The 21,265-nt window shown below is 50.2% G+C and overlaps 2 protein-coding genes across 3 annotated transcripts in view; both read right to left on the bottom strand.

Annotated features, from left to right (window-relative positions):
* Positions 1-2,549: 2,549 nt before the first annotated feature.
* OVOL3 (ovo like zinc finger 3) lies at positions 2,550-5,470 on the bottom strand. Its single transcript, XM_044989111.1, has 4 exons — positions 5,368-5,470; positions 4,619-4,767; positions 3,390-3,573; positions 2,550-2,839 (listed from the first exon to the last, which is right to left on the bottom strand). The coding sequence occupies exons 1-4, from the start codon at positions 5,468-5,470 to the stop codon at positions 2,550-2,552; spliced, it is 726 nt and encodes a 241-aa protein (XP_044845046.1).
* A 7,662-nt stretch (positions 5,471-13,132) lies between these two features.
* The window catches only part of WDR62 (WD repeat domain 62), a 42,770-nt gene continuing 34,637 nt past the window's right edge, over positions 13,133-21,265 (bottom strand). For both annotated transcript variants that reach the window (XM_044989286.1, XM_044989285.1), the window contains exons 26-30: positions 20,305-20,431; positions 19,276-19,387; positions 17,615-17,681; positions 16,358-16,443; positions 13,133-13,839 (exon numbers count right to left, since the gene is read on the bottom strand). In XM_044989286.1, the coding sequence (XP_044845221.1) occupies positions 13,573-13,839; positions 16,358-16,443; positions 17,615-17,681; positions 19,276-19,387; positions 20,305-20,431 (659 nt within the window). In that variant the 3' untranslated portion in view covers positions 13,133-13,572. The remainder of the gene's footprint in view (positions 13,840-16,357; positions 16,444-17,614; positions 17,682-19,275; positions 19,388-20,304; positions 20,432-21,265) is intronic.

The raw sequence follows: 21,265 nt of genomic DNA, 5'->3' as shown, positions 1-21,265 counted from the left end.
GTGGCATTTATTCCCAGCAGTGGCAAGTCAACTTGGACCTGTGACCGATACCAAACTCACTTTGGGAAGAGGAGGCAGATCCAGGGCACAAGACCCTCGTGGTGGGCATTTTGTCACTCGCACTCTGCCTCGCAAAGCTACAAACCTCCCTCCCTCCTGTTCTCTGCCTGTGGCACCCAAGAAGTTAGGCTCTTGTTAGTCTAACCCGGGTACCTGGGTGGCCTTTGCAGGGGCTGTGATATGCAGAGGTCAGATGAGCTGATCAGGGCAGTCCTTTCTGACCTTAAATTTGAGGCTAACCCTCGATGGGCACAACCAGGGACAGAAGCTGAAGACTCAGCTGATTAAACGGTATAAACCAGTGGCACTTAAATGCTCTGGGAAAAGCTCACTAGGATTTTATTACTGGACCAATGACTAGAGCTTCCCCAGACTAGAACAGAAGGCTCAAGGGAAGATTTGGGCTCCGAGGAAAGGTACACACCTCTTTGCCAGGGGTGGGTTTTGTGTTTTTTGGAAGCCCCCATCCCCTTTGTCTCTAATCTGTTTTCCTTCTTTACCACCACTACTGTACCCTTTGCTTGACCAACGGCTACCTGGGATGCTCAGTACAAATCGGGCTTCTCTGGTCGTTCCGCCCATTCCCATGCTTTCAGGATGAGGGCAGGGTATGGCTATAGATCCGAGATGCCAGTTAATTTAACATGCACGCTGGACCCCCTTCTGTGCCGCATCAAAGCCGTTTCCAATTCAGCATTGATCTGGGGCTAATTAGCAGCCTCCTTAGGGAAAAGAGAGTAAATGCTTTACAACCTGAGGGGAATGCACTGTACCTAGGGGTCTGTCTGAGCTAAAGGTGTGATTCCCAGCTCAGGCAGACATACCCACACCAGCTTTGATCTGTCGAGCACACTAAAAACAGCAGCATAACCACCCTGCGTGCAATCCTGTCAGAAACCTGTTGCCACAGCGCTAGTTTTAGGGCGCTCGCGCCATCAGAGCTACCGTGGATGTGTCTGTCTGTGCTAGAAGTTATACCTCCAGTGTCGCTGTACCCTGCTGGAGGCAGTAGGGTTCAAAGAACAGAGCTGAAAAAAGGATCTGTCAAGGGCTACAAGCAGCTGGGTGAGGATTATACCACAGTAAAGGCAGTTAGAACAAACAAGTTGTGTCCCGTGCAGTGAATACTCCTCTAGGCTCTGAAAAGGTGATGCTGCCGGGATTGTTTCTAGGGATCCGCCCTCTCAAAGGCCCCTCAGGTTTGTTGTCCTTTCAGCTCTTTCCTGGTTGAAGGTTTCCGTTGCTACCAACAGGCGGCTGTCTCACCAAGAGAGCAGCTAATGTGTTTCGGCTACCGCGATGCCTTCCACGGCAGCAGCTGCTCATCAGGAACACAGGGACCAGCCAGACGGGCTCAGACCCGAGGCATGTCGCCCACTATCCTGGCTCTGATAGCGGCCAGGACCAGCCGCTTCAGCTGAAAATGTAAGCACCTAGCGGTGGCAGTTATGGGATAATCTGCCCCCACCCTAGTTCTCTCCTCCTCTCTATTAGGGATCAGCTTAAACCATGCAGCAGGAGGTTTATCCCCTTGCCTAACGCATGAATGCTGGCTATTCTCCATGTAAATATCCAATCGCTTTTGGACTTAGCATGATCCTGTGACAGAGAGTTCCACAGGCTAAATAACGCATTATGTGACAAAGCACTTCCCCCTGTCTCAACACAAGGATAAAGGGGGACCAGAAGCTCCTGCTTTCCCTTCTCCCTCCTGTCTCTGCTTATTTGCATCCTAAACTTTAGGATCTCTCTTCCTCTGAGGACTTTTCCAGGCCTCTGATCCTTCTCCGAACCCCCTCTCATTCTAACGAGGAAGGACGCTCAACCTGCGTTTAGAAAAGATCTTGCTGGGAGGGCTGATCTCGGGGGAGATCACTAAGGGATGCTGTAGTTCAGAGAATTGGTGACTGCATGCCTGAGGACTGGAAAACAGGCCTTCTAGAAAAAGGCTCAAGCCACTCCAGATCAACAGAGAGAAGAAGAGGTGACACGATCACAGCCGGAGAGTACTTACGTTGGGAACAGAAGTTGGGTAACAGAGGGCTCCTCAATCTAGCAGACAAAGATCTAACAAGATCCGATGGTTGAAAGCTGGAGCTTGACACACGTAGACTAGAAATTTTTTTACAGGGAGGCAAATCAGCCGCTGTACGTGCTGTAGGGTTGTGACGGAGCCTCCTGCATGGACCGTTTTTCTAAGAGCTCTGCTCTCCTTCGAACAGGACCCAACTCCAGGCAGCCCGAGGGCCTGTGTTATACAGAGGCCTGACTCAGTGATTACAGGGATCCCTTCTGGCCTTAAACTCTGTGAATTGATGAAAAGGTCCCATCAGCCCAGTAGATTCTTGTCTCTTAGGAGGGGCTTGGCTGTAGGGAACAATCCTTAGTAGCCGCGTCGGGTGGCTAGATATCCCCTGGACCGGATTGCTGGGGGATCCCAGTGTGCACTGGTGCTAGAGGTCCCACCGCATGAGGCTCTGGGCCCAGCCTCAGGCGTAATAGCCGCCGGGGTAGAGGAGGAAGCGGAGCGGGGCGGCGCCCTGCTTGCGGAGGTACTTGCGCAGCAGGGCGTTGCCGGGGTGGAGCCGCCGCACGTGGGTGTAGTACTCGTCGCCGGCGGTGCAGGTGAAGCCGCACTCCTCGCAGACGAAGAGCTTGGCGCGCCGCTCGCGGTAGGCGTAGTTCTGCTGCACCCCGTGGATCTTGCGGAGGTGGGACTCCAGGGAGCAGCGCTGGGTGAAGGCCTTGGCACAGACGTGGCAGCGGTAGGGGCGGATGCCTGCAGCGAGGGGGCCAGGGTTAGGGGACAGAGAGAACCCAGGACCTAACCTCTCTCCGGTCCACGCACAAACCTTCTCCCCCAAATCGGGGGAGGGCATCAACGCAGGCTAGTGGGCAGAGAGGCAGGATGATCCAGGGTAGGCCACCAACCGAGCACTTGGGAGACTTGGGTTCAGGTCCCTGATTTGCCCCAGAGACCCTGCGGGGCCTTGGCCGAATCCCACCTGCACACAACTCTCAGCTCTGGCTTTGCCAGTGCTTTAAACCCAGACTAGCCGGGGGGTTGGATGCTCTAACCTGCCCACTTTGTGCAGCGTGGACCCAGGCTACTGACGTGGGGTGCCGATGGTCCTCCAGTGCTTTCCCACAATTCCCCTGGGGCTGCCTTTTCCTGCCATTCCACCTAGCTCCCCTCTCCTGTCCCAGGAGTCCACAAGGGAGAGGGAGAAGGAGCCTAATTATAAGGGACCTGGGCAGAAGGGAGGGACTGAGCCGGAGCCGAAGAGCCTCCCCCTTAAGCTGCTTCCCAAGCGCAGCCCCAGCCTCACCAGTGTGGGTCCGCGTGTGTCTCTTCAGGTCGAAGGTGTCGTTGAAGCCCTTCCCGCAGTACCGGCAGACGTGCTTCTTGACCAGGCTGTGGCACTTCAGGTGGCGGGTCAGCATGCGCTGCAGCGGGAAGGCCTTGCTGCACACCGGGCAGGGGAAGTCGCCCGGCCCCTGGGGGCCTTTCCCCTGCAAAAGGGAGCGGGGGGGGACTGGAGCAGGGGGGGAGCACTGTCCTGGCCGGCCCCTGACAGAGCTGCTGAGCCAAGCCGGGCTGAGCGGTGTCGCTTGTTGGCTTGAAAATCTGCATGCCCCCTGCTTTCCCTTCCCCCCTCATGCCAGGGGCTCTGGGTGCCCCCACATGCCTCCTCCCATGCCAGGGGCTCTGGGTGCCCCCACATGCCTCCTCCCATGCCAGGGGCTCTGGGTGCCCCCACATGCCTCCTCCCATGCCAGGGGCTCTGGGTGCCCAATCCCCTTTTCCCACCTGGTCTCGGGGGAAGAAACCCCCCCGTGTTTCCACAACCAGGGTCATGGCAGCCGTGGGGATCTTCCCCTCACGCTGATTACGATCTAACCCTGGTCAGGCCCGAGGGGGAGCGTGATCACAACCCCGCAGGAAGGGGTGTGACCTACCCTATGCAGGCACCCAGGCCGCTGTGCTGGGTCCGGTTCTACTCTCTGACAGCCCCAGGGGCTTCGAAGGAGCTGTATGGGCTGGAGCGAAACCTCCTCCCTCCAGCCTGGGAGAAAGGGGCTCTGTCCTGGGTACTCACCACACTTCCCCTTTGGGCAAGGTCATGAGGTGCAGCGGTTAGAGCAAGCCACAGAGAATCTAAGGGGGGAGGGTGTCTATTGCTGGCTCCTCCATTGACTCACTGGGGAGCTTGGTCCTCAGCCATGGCCACACGACCCAGGAGTCCCGATTCTCAGTCGCCTGCCCGCACTGCTAAAGCCACTCCCCAGAGCTGAGAACAGAACCCAGGAGTCCTGACTCCCAGCCTGCCCCACGCTAACCCACTTGACTTCACCCATGAGAGCCTATTCATCTGCTCAAACTGCTAAACTCATTCCCCAGAGCTAAGCATGGAACCCAGGAATCCGGACTCTTCGTCCCCCACACCCGCTCTGGTCACTGCATGGCACACTTCGCACCCAGCCAGGAATCGAACCCAGGAGTCCTAGCTCCCAGTCCTCCTCCCTGCGCTTACCAAATAGACCCCACACACTTTACCTTCGCTCTAGGGTATTTCGTTGCGGCATCAGGGGGCAGCAGGTTTGGACGGGGCCTGGGGGAGCTCCTCTGACTTGGTCCGTCCCAGCCGCTCTGCCTGTCCTCTGGGAACGCCCCCGAGGCTGCGGGGCTAATGCTCATGCTGGCCTCTGGAAGGTCAAAACACACATGACTTTAGACTTCCCTGGCTTCTGGGTGGAAATCAGGCGTGGAGAGAGAGGCAGGTGGGGGGGGGGATCAGTGGGGGAAGCCTGATGGGCAGTTGGGGGGCACAGGTTGGGGGTCTCTGCATGTGGGGAAATCCCCTGAAGGAATCGCTTCCTGCTGGGTTTCATCCTGGTTAGACTGCCCTGCGCCCACACATGGAGCCAGCCAGCCAGGCCGCCGCGGTACAGGCAGGACACCATGGCCATTACGTGGGAGGGAGTTGGACGGTTCAGGCTAGAACGAATCTTCCCTCTTGGCCGCTGGTTCAAATCCCACCCAGGGCTCTCTGTTCCCTGTGCGGGCTGGGTGGGAGGCCTTATGGGGGGCTGGCCCAGGTCACAGAACCCACCCCCGTTGTCCCTGCCTCATTCACAGCCTGATCACAGAGGCAGTGGCTCTACCAGGCCTTGGAGACGGGTGCAGCTCCCTGGGCTGGGCACTCGGAGGGTAGGCAGAGAACGTCAGAGCGGTGAATCTGGCCCATGCCCTGAAGAAAGTAGAATCCCCCACCACCCACCCAGGGTAATGAACTAGGCACCTACCTGGGACATAGGCATCGCCCCGGAGCCGGTCCGAGAGCTCTCCCCAGTCCTGGGATCCCAGAGTGGCTGCTCGGTGTCTTTTCACCAGAAAAGCCTTCGGCATGGCGGATGCAATTACAGGCTTAGCCAGGGAAGTTCTCCGAAGTCCCCGTCGACCATTCCAATGCTCCCCCACCTCGACGTTCCTTGTTCGACACCCCGTTGCCGGGAGTAATAGGGGCGCCAGGGAGCAAGTAGAAATGGGAACGCCTGTGGTACAGGCAGGCGGCAACACGGGGTCTTGTGATCGAGAAGCAGCTGATCCCAAGCATCTTCAAAGAACCATGCATGCTTCATGCTCCCCGCAAGGTGGCACGGTCTCCATTTTACAGATACAGAAAGTGAGGCACAGAGAAGGGGAACTGACTCCGTCGAGCTCTCAGGACCCAGGAGTCCAGGCTCCCAGTCACCCACTAGACCCTGCTTCCCTCCCAGAGCCCAGGAGTCCTGGTTCCCAGCCCCCCTGCTCTAATCACTAGACCCCACTCCCCTCCCAGAGCTGGCGATAGAACCCAGGAGTCCTGACGCCCAGTCCCCTGTTCTATGCACTAGAGCAATCCAAGCTTCTAATCTATTGCTCTAACATCCAGACACGCTGCTTCCCTGCTGCAAGGTGCGTCACTACTTATTACCCTCTTTTGACACATGGGGAAACTGAGGCACACCCATTCAGTGCGGCTAGTCTCAGGTCACATCACAGTAGGATTAGAAGTTAAAGTTCCCAGAACTATGCTCAGTGCCCAAGCCTGCACTGCCTGTCAAGCAAATAAATATGGATAGCAGCTCAATCTCCTCCTGCAAAGCTACCACCTATCCTGCAGATCAGCAGGACAGGGAGCACATGTGTGTGTCAGGGGGTGTTTATATAGACACTGATCGCAACGAGGATTTGAATTGCCTGCACGGAATACGAAGCCTCGTTCTTTGCATGCTCCGTGCTCTTAGCTGCCAGCAAAATAAACCCTCCATCCTCTTCATGCAAATCTACAGCTCCGGCCCCAGGCGGAATCGCTGACGGTTACCTGCCCTTTGTCAGCAGGCTCGGATGGAAAGCGGGCTCACACCGCATGGGTGATCAGGATCCGGCCTTGTTAACTGCACATCTAAGGGACCCACCTGGCTCCCGCTCCTGTAGCATTTGAGCGCCTCGCCATATTCAAAGAAGTCACCCTCACGGCCATCTTGTGAGGCTGGTATCGGGCAGATGCAGAACGGAGACAAAGGCCCAGCTTCTCCGGGGTTCTGGAAATGAATGGGAGTTAGGCACCCAAACACCTGAGGATCTGGGCCCAGGTCACACAGGGAACCTGTGGCAGAGGAGGGGCTTGGACCCAGGTCTTTCACAGCCTAGGCTAGTGCCCCAAAGCACTAGGCCATCATTCCTCAAATTAACACCCCTCGTCCGATCTGTTTCCTTCCAACGCAAATCAAGTCAGTGGCAGGTGCCAGACGTGCTTGGAGAAAATCATTCCTGCTCAGATCATTTTGGATGACCCTGGGGACCGGGAATGGGAGACTGAGTCTTCTGGACTCCCTGCCAGACCCCAAAAATCACTGACTCCAACCCAGACTGGGTGCCCTTGGAACCAAGACGGGGGTTCCCAGCCACATCCTCGGACCTTCACCGTGCTGGAGCAGCAGGACTTCGCGAGTTACTGCATGGCACGTGACACAGGATTCACATCCTGGCTTGCCACACGCTAAAGGTATGTCTACACTGGCAGAGTTACATCATCGGCAGTCACAGCGCTGCTCAGAGTGCGCTGAAAGGAAAGCGCTGTTGTGTTCACACTGTCAGCTGCCTGCGCAATAGCGTGTTCACACTTGCGGCACTTGAAGCGGTATTCGGAGCGGAGCACTCTGGGCAGCTATCCCACAGAGCATCTCTTCCTCTTCTGCCGCTAAGAGTTGTGGGAAGGCAGAAGGGGTCGTGGGGCATCCTAGGTCCTTTCCCAATGCCCCATGATGCATTGCTTTACATCCCATCAGTCCATGTGCTTCCATCCGCATTCGGCGCCATCCTTCAATGGTTTGTGTACTGCGTGCTCTGCCTCTTCGGTCTGCAGGACTGGATCCCGCACTGTTGCCCAATATGCTGCTCGCTCTGACTAACACATCACGAATGGTAGTGGAGTTATTCCTTAAACTACAAAGGCAAGAGTGTGACACTGATCTTGCCACGTGTAGAAGCTACGACACGAGAGTGCTTGTGGCATTCACAGAGGTGCTAACCACAGTGGAACGTCGCTTTTGGGCTTGGGAAACAAGCACTGAGTGGTAGGATCACATTGTCATGCACGTCTGGGATGACGAGCAGTGGCTGCAGAACTTTCACACGAGGAAAGCCACATTCATGGGACTGTATGATGAGCTCGCCCCAGCCCTGCGGTGCAAGGACACGAGAATGAGAGCTGCCCTGTCGTTGGAGAAACGTGGGGCAACTGCACTGTGGAAGCTGATTACTCTGGACTGTTACCGATCAGTCGCTAACCATTTTGGAGCGGGAAAGTCGACTGTTGGACTCGTGTTGACGGAAGTGTCCAGGGCCATTAATCGCATCCTGCTCCGAAAGACAGTGATGCTGGGCAAACATGCGTGACATTGTGGATGGCTTTGCACAAATGGGCTTCCCTAATTGCGAAGGGGCGATAGATGGGATGCATATTCCAATTCTGGCACCAGACCACCTAGCCACCAAGGACATTAATCGGAAAGGGTATTTCTCAATGGTTCTCCAGGCGCTTATGGATCACCATGGGCATTTCACAGACATTAACGCAGGCTGGTCCAGAAAGGTGCATGACACATGCATCTTTCGGAACACTGCCCTGTTCAGAAAGCTGCAAGCAGGGACTTTCTTCCCGGATCAGAAGATCACCGTAGGGGAAATCGAAATGCCCATTGTGATCCTGGGAGACCCTGCCGACCCCTTAATGCTGTGGCTTATGAAGCCTTACACGGGGCAGCTTGAGAGCAGCAAGGCGCGGTTCAACAACAGGCTGAGCAAGTGCAGAATGACTGTTGAGTGTGCTTCTGGCCATTTAAAGGTCTGCTGGCGTTGCCTCTATGGGAAGCTGGACCTGGCTGATGACAATATTACTATGCTTATAGCCATGTGCTTTATGCTCCATAATATTTGTGAAGGGAAAGGTGACAGCTTCACACAGCACCTGGAGGCTGAATTTGAACAGCCAGAGACCAGGGCTATTAGAGGGGCGCAGTACAGGGCCATAAGGATCAGGGATGCCTTGAGGCAGTAATTTAAAGCCACTAATATTTGTTGCTATGCTCGGGAGTACAGTGCTTGTAATGTTAGGTGGTGATTGTGATTGGTGCAGATTATGCACTACCAAGGTGTAAGAAAATTGCTTGTGGCTTTCCAGTGCTTTCAGTTAATGGAATAAATATAGCTTTCAAACCAAAACAATTCTTTTATTAAAAAAAACAACCACCAGAGGAGAGAGAGAAACAAAACAAAACAAAACCACATTAGCACTGAGGGGGAGGGAGAAGGGAGGATCCTAGGAGGAGGAGGGGGGGTCCCAGGACGGTTAAAGATTTGTGTATGTCCAGGTATCATCTCCAACCGTCTCCTTTGGAGTACGGTGCAGTGGGTACTATACTTCAGCAGGGCTAAACTGCAGAGGGATGGGCGTGGAGTGCAGTGGGTACTGGGAGTCCGCGGGGCTGGACAAGGATGGGGCAGGAGTGGAATGTCTTCTCCAAGAGTAGGGCTTCTGCCCTGGCCCTTCCACGGCTCGCCTGCGTGACAGCAATGGTCCCTCCCAGCGACAGCAGAGTGGTGCGGGAAAGTTACCCTTAATGGGGGCAAGAAACAAAGGCAGCTCTGCCAAAGAGCCTGCGGCAGCGGATTGCCCAGTGTCTCCATGAGAGTTTCCTGGAGATCTGAGGCAGATTCCCATGAAGTGGGGGAGTCAATCAACACCCTGTTCGGCGGCTCTGACTAGGCATGTGGTGGTACGCGCATCTTACACACACAAACCTGCTTTCTGCAACCCTCCTGCCTCCAACAACTCGCTTCAGCGAGTCCCAAAATCAAGGCCACTTACCAGGGGCCTCCTCTCCTGTTTGCGCTTTGCCAAGATCCGACAGCTGAGACCGGCTAGCCTCCTCCAGGAGTAGAGAACTCCCGGCTGCACGCATATCCGACCTCCGAATCGTCCTCTGCCTCTGGGCCCCCCTCCACATCCTCGTCCAAGGTCTCCTCCTCCTGGCTTGGTCCATTCTCGACTGGCACAGGAGCCACTGAAGTATCCACAGTGGCCTTCGCAGTGGAGGTGGGGCTGCCACCAAGTATTGCATCCAGCTCTCTGTAGAACTAGCAGCTCGTGGGAGCAGTGGTTTGCCTCCCGCGCCTTGTGTTTCTGCAGCTCCTTCACTTTGGCCCTGCACTGCAGTGTGTCCCGGTAACGGCCCCTTTCTGTCATGCATTGTGAAATATGTCCATAGGTATCATAATTCCTACAGCTGGAGTGCAGCTGGGACTGCACAGCTTCCTCTCCCTAAATGCTGATGAGGTCCAGCAGCTCGCATTGCTCCAAGTGGGGGATCGCCTGGTGCGTGGAGCAGGTATGGTCACCTGGAAAGATGCGCTGAGATCACTGCACACGTCACTGAGCAAACAGAAAGGGGACTTTCAAAATTCCCAAGGAATTTAAGGGGTGGGGATGATGATTGATCACCTCACGGCAGGGAAGTAGAGTTCAAACCGATGACCAGAGAGGTGAGAACAGGCATTGTGGGACACCTCCCGGAGGCCAATCGCAGCGCTGTAAATCGACCAGGATGTCTACACTGGCACCACGGTGCTGTATCCCTGGCGCAGAAAGCTCTACGCCTCTTGTTGGGGTGTTTGGTTTTGTTTTTGTTTTTTTTAAATCAGCGCTGCAACGGCGCAGTTTCCGCGCATTAAGTGGCTTGGCAGTGTGTACACCTCAGGAATTACAACGCGGAAAGCTGCTCTACTGCACAGAAACTTGCCAGTGTAGACAAGCCCTTTGTTTGCAGCTCTGCCTCAGAGAGCTTGCATCTGCCTCTTTTTAGAAAGAGCAGTGAGATCAGCACTGGGTCCAAACACAAGTGCTTAGGTTGGATAGAGGAATCCATGGGTTCAGACTAGATGATCATTACGGTCCCTTCTGGCTTGGAAATCTACAAATCCAAAGCACTTCCAACACAGTTCCGGTCAGACCCATTAGATTTGCAGAACTGAAACAAAGATAAGAGGTCACCCTATTTAGCCGTTCAGACACAGGCAGGAGAGCACCAGCTGAACTCTTCTCTTGGGATGTTTGTTAGTCAAATAAAGGGCAAATGCATAAAAATCAAACTGCTCGCAAAGCTGTCCATAGAAACAGGTTTATTCAAATCAAAGCACTAAGCAAAACCGTGGCAGAGGGATATGAAAATGTGGGTCTGTTTAAAAGAGATTTATTTACTTTGGTATCAATTAAGTGTCCGAGGAGCAGACAAGGAGCATTGGCTAGTGAACCCAAGAAGCAAACAGATCCCATCCAGTCTACACTTTGGCTAGTGTAACAAGAACTTGGCTTACCTCTAACAGCAATTTCATCTGTAGGCCTCAAAGCACTTATACAAGTCGGCAACTATTCTGCAGAGAGAAAAACTGAGGCAGAAGGTGGAGGGGAAAGAGGACTTTCCAAAGATCAAGTAGCAGAGTCAGGAATATAATTCAAGTCTCCTGGTTCCCAATCCAGTGCACCATCCACTAGACCATACTGCCTCCCAGGAAAGGCGTTGTTCTGTACAGTGTGTCATCCAGTCAAGGTTTTAACTGCGCCAAGTTCTGGGCTTTCTACATCATTCCCTTAGGACTGTTCCACCGGCCAATAGCTCTCATGCTGGAGCCTTGGTTCCGTAGCCACTCCGGTGCTCAAAAGGTTGTGTGTAAGGTTCAGCTTTGAGCAAGACTTTGTCTACATAGCCAGTTATCTACCACTATAGTTATACAGGTCTAGTTACACCAGTTTAATGCCCTGTATACACACTTTTATTCTGGAATAGCAGTGGCTTTTTTTTCCCCCGATCTAGTTTAACCCCCTTCACAAGCAACATAACAGGCATGAATTTTGGAATAGCAGCAGCCTCACAGGCAGTTATACCAGTACAGTAGACGTATAATTACACCAGTAAATTTCCCCAGGTAGACAAGCCCTCACTTGCATTACACAGAGCCCAGGGCGTTCCCCTGCGACTGACAAAGGGCAGGCTTGAAAGGAAGTTGGGGTTATTTATAGCTCCTCTTCACCTTTGGAGACTAGAGCGAGGCTGCTCTAGCATGCGGCACACGTTTCTCATTTGGTAATGAAACCCCTGCACACCCACTTCTCTTCACGTCCCCTTGTGCCGCTCAGAACCCTCCGTGGTCTTGCTAACTTCTCTCCCTGCTAATCTAACATTGGCCTCCTCTCTGGCCCATAGGGGACCAAGAGCCTTCTCCTCCGTAGCTCCTGCCGACTGGAACAGCTTCTCTGTGCCTCTCGCCACCCTGCCATTTTCCATCTCGTTTCGAAGCCCAGTCTTTGTGCAAGAGACAATTCCTCTGTCTCCTGTTTTCCCTGCTAGACCTCGTCTGGGAAACAGAACTCCCATTTTCCCATCTTCTGACGGCTCTCGCCCCTTGCCAAGAGCTCTCTGCCATCCTCTGGCCTGTCCCCCATTATCTTCCTGGATCCCGACACTCCGATCTCTGCCAGCCTCTGTAGAATGCCACCCTGAGCTCCAATTCCAGGCTTCCTTACTCTCTCCTCCCAGCCCCGTGTTGTCGGCCCTTTCCAAACAGCTGAGCAGCTTGGTTGGTTCTAGCTCCTTTTCAGTCCCAGCGCTTATCAAGTCAGTTTCTATCCATATTCCCGCCTAGCCTCCTTCCTTCACTGTCCTCTCCATTAAAGTGCATTCGCTCACCTCCCCCATTCCACTCCCCACCTGGTGCCGGTCTGATCTGAGGGCGCTCAGAGGATGCCTGCCTCCTGCTGCACAGTGCCTCAGCTCACTGATATACCCAGCTTGTATACTCAAGCCGTGGCTGCCTGTAACCATTACAAATCCCACAGCCAGGGTAAGGGTTGAAGCTCCATTTATCTGTAGGACAAGTGGAGCATGGGCAGTGACTGGCACAGCTTCCCTCACCTCTCTTTCAGGAGCTCGGGGGTTCTATAGTCTTAACTCTGCCACTGACCTGCTGTATTGCTTTAGGCAAGTCACTGCCTCTCTGTGCCTCAGTTTCCCCCTCTAAAATGGGGAGACTTTTGGTCTTCTGGGTGACCTTGACAGTCTCTGCCCCTCCCTGTGCCTCAGTTTCCCTAATGGAGATAATGATCCTGACCTCTGCAAAGCATTCGAGCGCTCGATGTGAAGAGTGCGATATTAAAAGCATAGTAGATAGTCATTAGGCTACTAGGCAGTCTTCAGATGGGCTTCCCATCATGGTCGACGTAGGCGGGATTTGAACCAGCCGACTAGAGGTGAAAGGCTCAGTTATCCCACTACCAGCCTTCCAAAGCCATCAAATCACCAGTTTCCCCAAAGCTAACCCTTAGAGCAGACCAGGATGCTGGGCTGTGAGCCCTGAGACAACAGCAACGTTGAAGTTCTCCAGCAGTGCCACGCAAGGGTCAGAGAAGATATTCGAATGATGGCCCCTTTAAAATCTATTCAATCTATGAAGCACTAGGAGGATCATTCCTTCAAATAAAACATTTATTTTTAAAGACTTCTTGAAAGTATCAGGGATCTAAAAAACCCAAACCACTTTTGCCGAAGCAGCTTACAACACACCAACCTAAAATACAGATCCAAAACATAGCGACGGCGCCTCACTCCTCTCCCCTTGTTTCCGCTGTAACAGTCTGAGCGCTTTCTTCCAAAAAGGCCGTTTGTTAGGCTATTGCTTAGGACCGTGTTTGCTGAGGCCATTAAAATACAATTTACACACACAATAAAACCAAAACCAACAACAGCAACAACAACAAAAAAAACAGTGCAGAAGACAACCGTTAACACGCATATTATGTAAAAGGTCCGACTCCGCAGGAGTCACGTGTGGGGCCTCGATTTAATGTGTGGTCTCTCAAGCTCTGCATCGCAATAAAACATACCCTTGGCGTATCTACCTGCCGGGGTCACTCAAGCCACTTCTGGTTTAATAGAGTCATCAAGTTTTTTCTGGACCATTCTCACCAGCGATTCCGAGTAATGTTTCAAGAGATAAAGCGTCTCATTGTCATGCAGGCGTTTGAGCTGAGGGGACGGACTGTCTGTAGCCGTTGCAACGTCAGCGTTGTTTTTGACTGCTCTGGAATCCAGTTCAGTTTTCATCCAGCTGAAAGTGCTGGCAAGCATGGTTTTTATCTGGAGGAGCTCTTCCTCCGTGGAGTCTTTGCATGAAGTCACCTACGGGGAGAGAGCTTTAAGTACACTTATGGAAAAACTAAGAGCCAAGTAAGCTATTTGAGTCCGGATCAGATCTATAGCCGCCTGTTCAGTGGATTTTTGTCAACATAGGGTCAGTTTTGTCATTAAGCTCCTAGATTATTGACATGATCTTACATTATATGCTGTATTGAATCTTAGATTTAAAGGATCCTAAAGAGTGACACAAGCTGGTATGCAAACTATACCCTATGGGTGCACAGAGCCCCAAAGCCTAGAAAACACTTCAGGCCTGGCTCTGCCACCCTACTTCTTCAGTGGACTTGTGCAAGTCACAACCTCCATACCTCAGTTTCCCCTCAGAGCGACATTCATGCCTACCTCTCAGAAGCATTCAGATCAGTACCTGTGAAGCACTTGGACAATGCGCTGCTGTTTAAGTGCTCCATGTGAATATGCATTTTCAGCCATGGGGGGTGGAACCCAGCTGTTTTACAAGGCACAGGAATGCCACGCCAACCTCTGCGAAGACCTTTTCCAGCTGATGATGCAGATGGAATCCAAGGCAGCAAGTGAGAGCACTCAGGATGGAATTTTCCTTCAGAGAATGCTCCTCAGCCAGCTCCGAGCTCCACAGATGAAAGGCTCTGATCCCACTGAGTCTGACATGCTACCTCTGACACAGCCTGGGGGCACATACCTGACCTGAACTGTATGCTATTTCAGGCATACTCCTTTCAACACAGCAGCAGTGACACTCCCATCCTCTAGGCGAGGGACTACAGGCATTCAGAAATACACCAAGCAAGCACACACACCCATCCTCCTCCACTCTCCGGTTAACACACAAGGTCCTTCTTTCCCCATCCCGAGACATGCACAGCTGTATTGGGAAATGGGCCGTAACTGCACCTAGGCCTAGCACTTATAGAATCACAGAAATGTAGGGCTGCAAGGGACCTCGAGAAGTCATCAAGTCCATCTCCCAGGGCTGAGGGAGGGCCAAGTTTGTCTGACAGGTGTTTGTCTAACCTGCTCTTAAAGACCTCCAATGATCCCACAACCTCCCTTGGACGCCTATTGCAGAGCTTCACTCCCCTGGGAGTTAGAAAGTTTGTCCTGATATCTCACCTAAACCTCCCTTGCTGCAGATTAACCCATTGCTTCTTGTCCTACCTACAGAGGACATGGAGAACAATCGATCGCTATCCTCTTTACAACAGCCATTAACATATTGGACCATTGGTATCAGCCCCCTCCGTTTTCTTTTCTCAAGACTAAACATGCCCAGTTTTTAATCTTTCCTCATAGGTCAGGTTTGCTAAACCCTTGATTATTTTTCTTGCTCTCCTCTGGACTCTCTCCAGTTTGTCTGCATTTTTCCTAAAGTGCGACAACCCGAATTGGACACAGCACTCCACCTGAGGCCTCACCAGTGCCAAGCAAGGCAGGACAATTATCTCCCACGTTTCCCAGACTTGTACCTCCCATGTGGTGTTTTGTATCTTCATAATGCTATTAAGGAAGCCTTGGCACCTCTGTGCTATGAGAATTATCCCAGTTTATAGCTGGTGAAGGACAGAAAGGTTAAGAACCAAGGGCCAGATTTACAAAGGGATTTAGGCACCTAAAGATGCAGATAGGGGCCTAGTGGGGTTTTACAAAGAGCCTAAGCAGGTTAGGTACTTAATTCCTATTGAAAGTCAAAGGTATTTAGGTGCCTAACCATTGCTTTCACACGCAACAGAGAGCTATGCACCTTCCCTACCATGCACCCACCCATTGAAATCAATGGGCGTTAGATGGCTAGAATACCTTTCAAAATTTGGTCCTAAATCATCAAATATACACATCTCTCTGATTCAGGTGCGCAAGTGCTAGAAGAGCATGCACATGTCAGGGCTGTGTGTGTGTGTGTGTGTGTGTGCGCACGCGCACACACACACACACAATTCACGAGCTTACACACAGTGGAAGGATTTGAAAATTTCAGCTCAGTTACTTGCCCAAAATGACATCACGTCAGTTTCAGAGCTGGGATTGAAACAATAATTTAGCACCAGCACCTCCATCTGTAGTTACTCTGCTACAACTGGACATCTCTAGTAGCCACGATGGCTCCATACATGGACCACTTAGGGAACAGAGTATTCCACATCTGTCTACTATAGGATTCTTTACACCTTCCTCTGAAGCATCTGGCCCTGGCCTCTACAGGATACAGGACTAGGTGGACCCAGCATGGCCACTCCTCTGACAGGCCTAGTCTAGATAAACCACATTGTAAAGTCACCCAAGCAGGCTCAGTGGGCGAGAGTTAAAGACCACTCCTTGACCTCTATGCTAATCTATACATCATTAACAAATAGTTTGTAGCCATTTTGATGATAATCACCACGGTGAGTTTCAAAGGCCAGTAATTCCAACAATAGGTAGGGCTGGCAGCAAGGATGTTGGAATTTGTTATTCCTTCCCCAGGTGTGATAACATCCCGTGTTTTCAGTTTAGTTTAATCACACTTCTTTCTCCCACACTGTACCTTGTCATAAAGCTGCAACGTCTCTTGGAACGCAGTGCACAAAGGCTGCAGGTTCATTTCAAAACTTTTGATGAGGATCTGGGTTTCTAAGAATAAAAAGATTTACTGGGTTTGGACATGCAGTTTCCACATCTGGAGCCTTCCTAGACAAACTTCATCAAGTGGTTGTACTGCAAAATTCAGCTGTAATCTTCCATTATTTTAGCCAGCTGTTTTCTTTAAATGACGGTGCTAAACCTTTCCAAGAGAAACGAGGAGTCCTTGTGGCACCTTAGAGACTCCCAAATTTATTTGGGAGTCTCTAAGGTGCCACAAGGACTCCTCGGTTTTTTTCCTGATACAGACTAACATGGATACCACTGAAACCTTTCCAAGAGGACTCCTCTAATTGTTCCTGCAGATTTAGTGATAAGTTTTTGGCTCTTCAAGGGCAAGTTGGAACTTTTCATTCTCTTCACAAAGTCAAAAAGACAACGACATCAGAATAATCTCAGTCTAGTAAACCAATTACAGCTAGAGCAGATTAAGTCGTGGGAGAGTTTACACAGAAGGCAGAGAGAGAGAGTTCAAGGCTCAAGTGTCACAGAATTCATTAGTGGAGGAAAACAGTCCCATTTACATTGCTGGTCACCTTAAAACTTTCACTTCAAGGGCTCTCTCTGTCTGGTGTTGGAACAAGCAAAGCTACCATGAATTAACAAGGGATGCAAAGAAAGGTCTTTCTGAAGAGAGGAGAGCAAACAATGCCACCTTGTGGAAGTCAGGAGGAAAGGCGAGAGTACTACAAAAAGCATGAGTACTTGTGGCACCACTCCTGGTCTTTTTGCGGAGACAGACTAACACGGCTGCTACTCTGAAACCTGTCAAGAGCTACTACAGCAACTCTGAGGATTCAAAGTGCGGTGCGCATGCCATTCCTGCTTATTATGGACATTACTGTCACTGATGTTAAACCAAAGAGAAGGGCCATGTTTTCAGAAGCACCTAAGTGACTTAGCCTCCTAAGTCCCACTGATTTTGAAAATTGATTTTAGGTGATTTTGAAAATTGTACCCAAGCTTTTTCAGACCTATATTGTTAAACTCCAACAGACAAAAAGGCACTAAATCATGTTCCCGGGCCTTTTTTTTTTTTAAAAAGCCAGCTGCATACTTGTGGGAACAAATGTGAAGCATGCTTGGGTCATTTTCTATGTTTTTCCCTTCCCCAAATGAAGCATGAAGCATCTTGTCTTGCAATTAATCAGCATCTTCTTACCTGAGGGATTGCATGCCTTGGAGTCTGTTTTTCCTACCACCTCAAGGGGCTTTTCTTCCAATGGTTTCTTTAAAATACACACAGAAAAGAAGGAAAATAAACCCATAAAACAAAGATCCTAGTTTGGCTACAGTGTGTTACGAAAGTTTGAAATGATCTTCTCAGGTGGAATTTTCAAAAATACTCCAGTCCCATTGATTTTCAAATTGGATTTATGCATCTACATTACATACTTTAATAAATCACACCCTTAGTTTTCATTTCCTCTCAATAAGACATATACTATATGTTTCGTATATCCCGGTTTTCATATTGCAGTAGCCATTGTGCTATGTTACACAGAAGAATACAGAGGAAACCGGTATTTATTAGACACAGGAACTACAATCTTAACAGAATACTGAGGTGGACGTAAAACTACAAATTCATGAAGATAATTTTTTCCCTCAACTTCCAACACTCATTGTAACTGTTCTGAGTTTTCCCCGCTAAGAGCAAATAACATTGCTAAAACAGGAAGCAAGTGAACAATGAAAATCCTGCTGTACTGTAGCTGATGATCTATCACCATAGGTCCTGAGAGCCTCATAATCTTTAATTGCGAAAGTGACTCTGGAATTGATTCAGTTTACATGTCAAACGGTGATTTCTTAACAGGTGGGGTCAGAAATGCCACTGAGCATCTGAAAACTCAGTGGTGCCCTTTTTGCTTTGGGTATCAGCCCTGGCAATACAGATCCTCCAGTCAGAGACTAGCTGGCATATCTGGGGTACTTATATTTCCCACAGTATCTCGATGCCTCACAGCTCTTTTATGTTTATTCTCACAGCACCACTGGGAGGCAGGACAGTGCTATCATCTCCGTTTGCAGAGACGGGGAACTGAGGCCCAGAGAGGCTAAGACCCAGATTCTCAAAAAGGTATTTAGGCTTTTGAGTTCAATGGAAGTTAGGAGCCTAAATACCTATGAGGATCTGGGCCTAAGTGACTTGCCCAGAGTCACACAAAATGTCTGCAGAAGATCAGGAACTGAACCTGGGTCACCCAGCTCTCAGGCCCTAACCACTGGACTGTCCTTCTCTAGTTCATTTAATGCCATCACCTCGGGGGGGGCGGGGGGGGAGGGGAAGGAGAACAGGGAGGGGGAAAAAATAACTGTTGGATAAAAGATAACTAGAGCCCTGTGAAAATGACATTTTCACAGAAGGCATGGCGGAAAATGTCTGCCAAAAGACTTCAATACAAAAAATTATCTTAACTAGTCAATTTCAAGGATGGAATGACTTTTTACAAGTAACTAGTCTCAAATGTTACTTGTAAACTTCATTCTAACCTTGAAATTGACTAAATTTACTGGAAAGGTTTATTCTGTGCAAACGATGTAAGATTCAATACTTCACCATTTACGCGGTTATGAATTTTCTAAAAATTGTGAGTTACACAGGGCTCTAGACCAAGAAACAATGAACCATGTTATTAACGGTTTATTGCTTTGAAGATTAAAGATTTCCCATCTGGTCAGTGTAATTTGTGGTCAAACAGCTTCTAGGATTGGGGTTAAAAACGCACCCTTTGTCACACTTCTGTCACTTGTAATAAGACACAGTGTCTCATTCAGTATTCTGGATCAGGAAGGGTTCTCTTTGGAAGATGAACATACCTCTGAATTCTTGGCCTCCCGAGATAATTTACTCTCTTCCTTAACTTGGTCTATTGCATCTGTAGTACTTTGAGATTGCTGACGTGCTCTTGGAAGAAAGGCAGCGGCAAGCCTGGATGTAAAATATACACGAGTCTGAATCAGGTTTGATCTATCAGTTAAAGTTGTGTACCAAGCAACCTTTATGATAGACAAGGAGCTTTACCACGAAAGCCCTGAAATTACCAGCCAAGAGACAAGATTTGTCAGTTTACATACATTAGATTATTGTGTGCAGTGTTGTTGTAGCTGTGTTTGTCCCAGGTTGGTTGTTGGACAAGGAGGATGAGGTAATAACTTTTATTGGAACTACAGAGCTCTTCTTCAGGTCCTTTAAAGACCTGAATCTAATACTTTAGGTTAGTCCTCTCTGTTCCCAAGTAAAATATTACAGTTCTATTTGAGTTTCCAAAAAGATTAGACCCTCCAAGAGTCCATATGTTCTACTTTCTAGAGCTAAGATGCTCAACTTGCATTTTAAAGTTGAAATGAAACGAAACCTCTTCAATGGAATGCGCACAAGCAGCTGCCTTATCGACTTAGCGCAGGATTTTTCAGACGCACCTAACTGAGTTAAATGTTTAAGTTGCACTGGAAGTCAAGGAGATAGTTAGTTTAAAATTGTTTAGGTACTTTAGAAACCCCCACCTTTAAATCACTGTCACTATCTTTTATCCAGCTGTCTTGGACTAGAAGAACTAGTGCACACAGTTAGCAGCTGGAGTCGTACCGATGAACAGTACCACTTTCTGAGAACTCAAATGACAGAGAAAAAGTGAATTAAAATAAAAAATAAGTGATCCAGTATGCATGGCACTTTACAGACAAGACAAAGTCTCTGCACCAAGTATCTTGCTGTCTTAAGTTATTTCAGATACTATGGTGATTGATGCTCTATGAACAGGATATATTGAGACAGATTGGTGAGTGAAAGGGAGAAATAACCATATGAAAAGATGTATTTGGACCCAGGAAACACGCTGCACCTACCTGCTGTTCTTCTGGCAGCGTGAGAGAAATCTTGCAGAAATACTCAAACGCGGATTCAAGAACGGGGTTTTTCCATCATCCACATCTTCAGGTGGCTTCAAATCTTTTAAGCAGCCATCAAACTTTTCTGTGTTTAAGGAGAGAGAAACATCCTATCAGAACTGTGTTCTGATTCCCTAGTCCCACTGCTCTATAATCAGACCAATAATGAAAAAGTTCAAGAGAAAAAAAAATCATGTTTATTAGGGTAGTGCCCAGGGACCAAGTGAGAACAGGGTCCAATTGTGCTATACCAGGGATCAGCAACCTTTGGCTGGCGGGCCGAGCTGGTTTGTTTACCTGCAGCGTCCGCAGATTCAGCAGATCACAGCTCCCGCCGGCAGCGGTTCGAATGGGGGCTGTGGGAAGTGATGGACAGCACATCCCTCGGCCCACCCTGCTTCCCGCAGCCCCCATTGGCCTGGAATGGCAAACCGCGGTCAGTGGGAGCTGCGATCGGCCGAACCTGCAGACGCTGCAGGTAACCAAACCAGCCCGGCCCGCCAGCAGATTTCCCGGATGGGCTGCGTGCCAAAGGTTGCCGATCCCTGTGCTATACAGTAGTAGACAGATCTAGCTCCAAAGAGCTTACAGTCCAGCAGACTTGACACCCACAAGGTAGGGGAAAGGGATAGAATATTCAGGCAGAGTGAAGTATAGGGATAATTATACTGACTGCCTTTGTAAAGTGCTTTGAGATCAGAGATTGAAAAGTGCTACATCAGAGCTAGGAATTTATTCTTATCTGATTTCAAAATACAGACTCAGAGTATAAAAACCAAGACAGGCCACAGAATTTGTGCCTCAAGAGAACGAATCATGTGCAATCTGCCCGGGATCTGAAGTGAACTACACTTTAAGCCTCAGTACGCTGTGCATTTCAGATACTGAATACATACTGATAAAGGCAAATAGAAGAGCT

This window comes from Mauremys mutica, chromosome 15, assembly GCF_020497125.1.
Source record: "Mauremys mutica isolate MM-2020 ecotype Southern chromosome 15, ASM2049712v1, whole genome shotgun sequence".
Lineage (NCBI taxonomy): Eukaryota > Metazoa > Chordata > Testudines > Geoemydidae > Mauremys > Mauremys mutica.
Note: the sequence above shows the minus strand (reverse complement) of the source record. Positions and strands in the feature narration are given on the sequence as shown.

Coding starts and splice junctions, on each gene's coding strand:
- OVOL3 (XM_044989111.1), bottom strand. CDS start 5,470: ATGCCGAAGGCTTTTCTGGTGAAAAGACACCGAGCAGCCACTCTGGGA. Junction 4,768..5,367: donor GGGCGATGCCTATGTCCCAG/GTAGGTGCCTAG, acceptor TTGACCTTCCAG/AGGCCAGCATGAGCATTAGC. Junction 2,840..3,389: donor ACACACGCGGACCCACACTG/GTGAGGCTGGGG, acceptor CCCTCGCTGCAG/GCATCCGCCCCTACCGCTGC.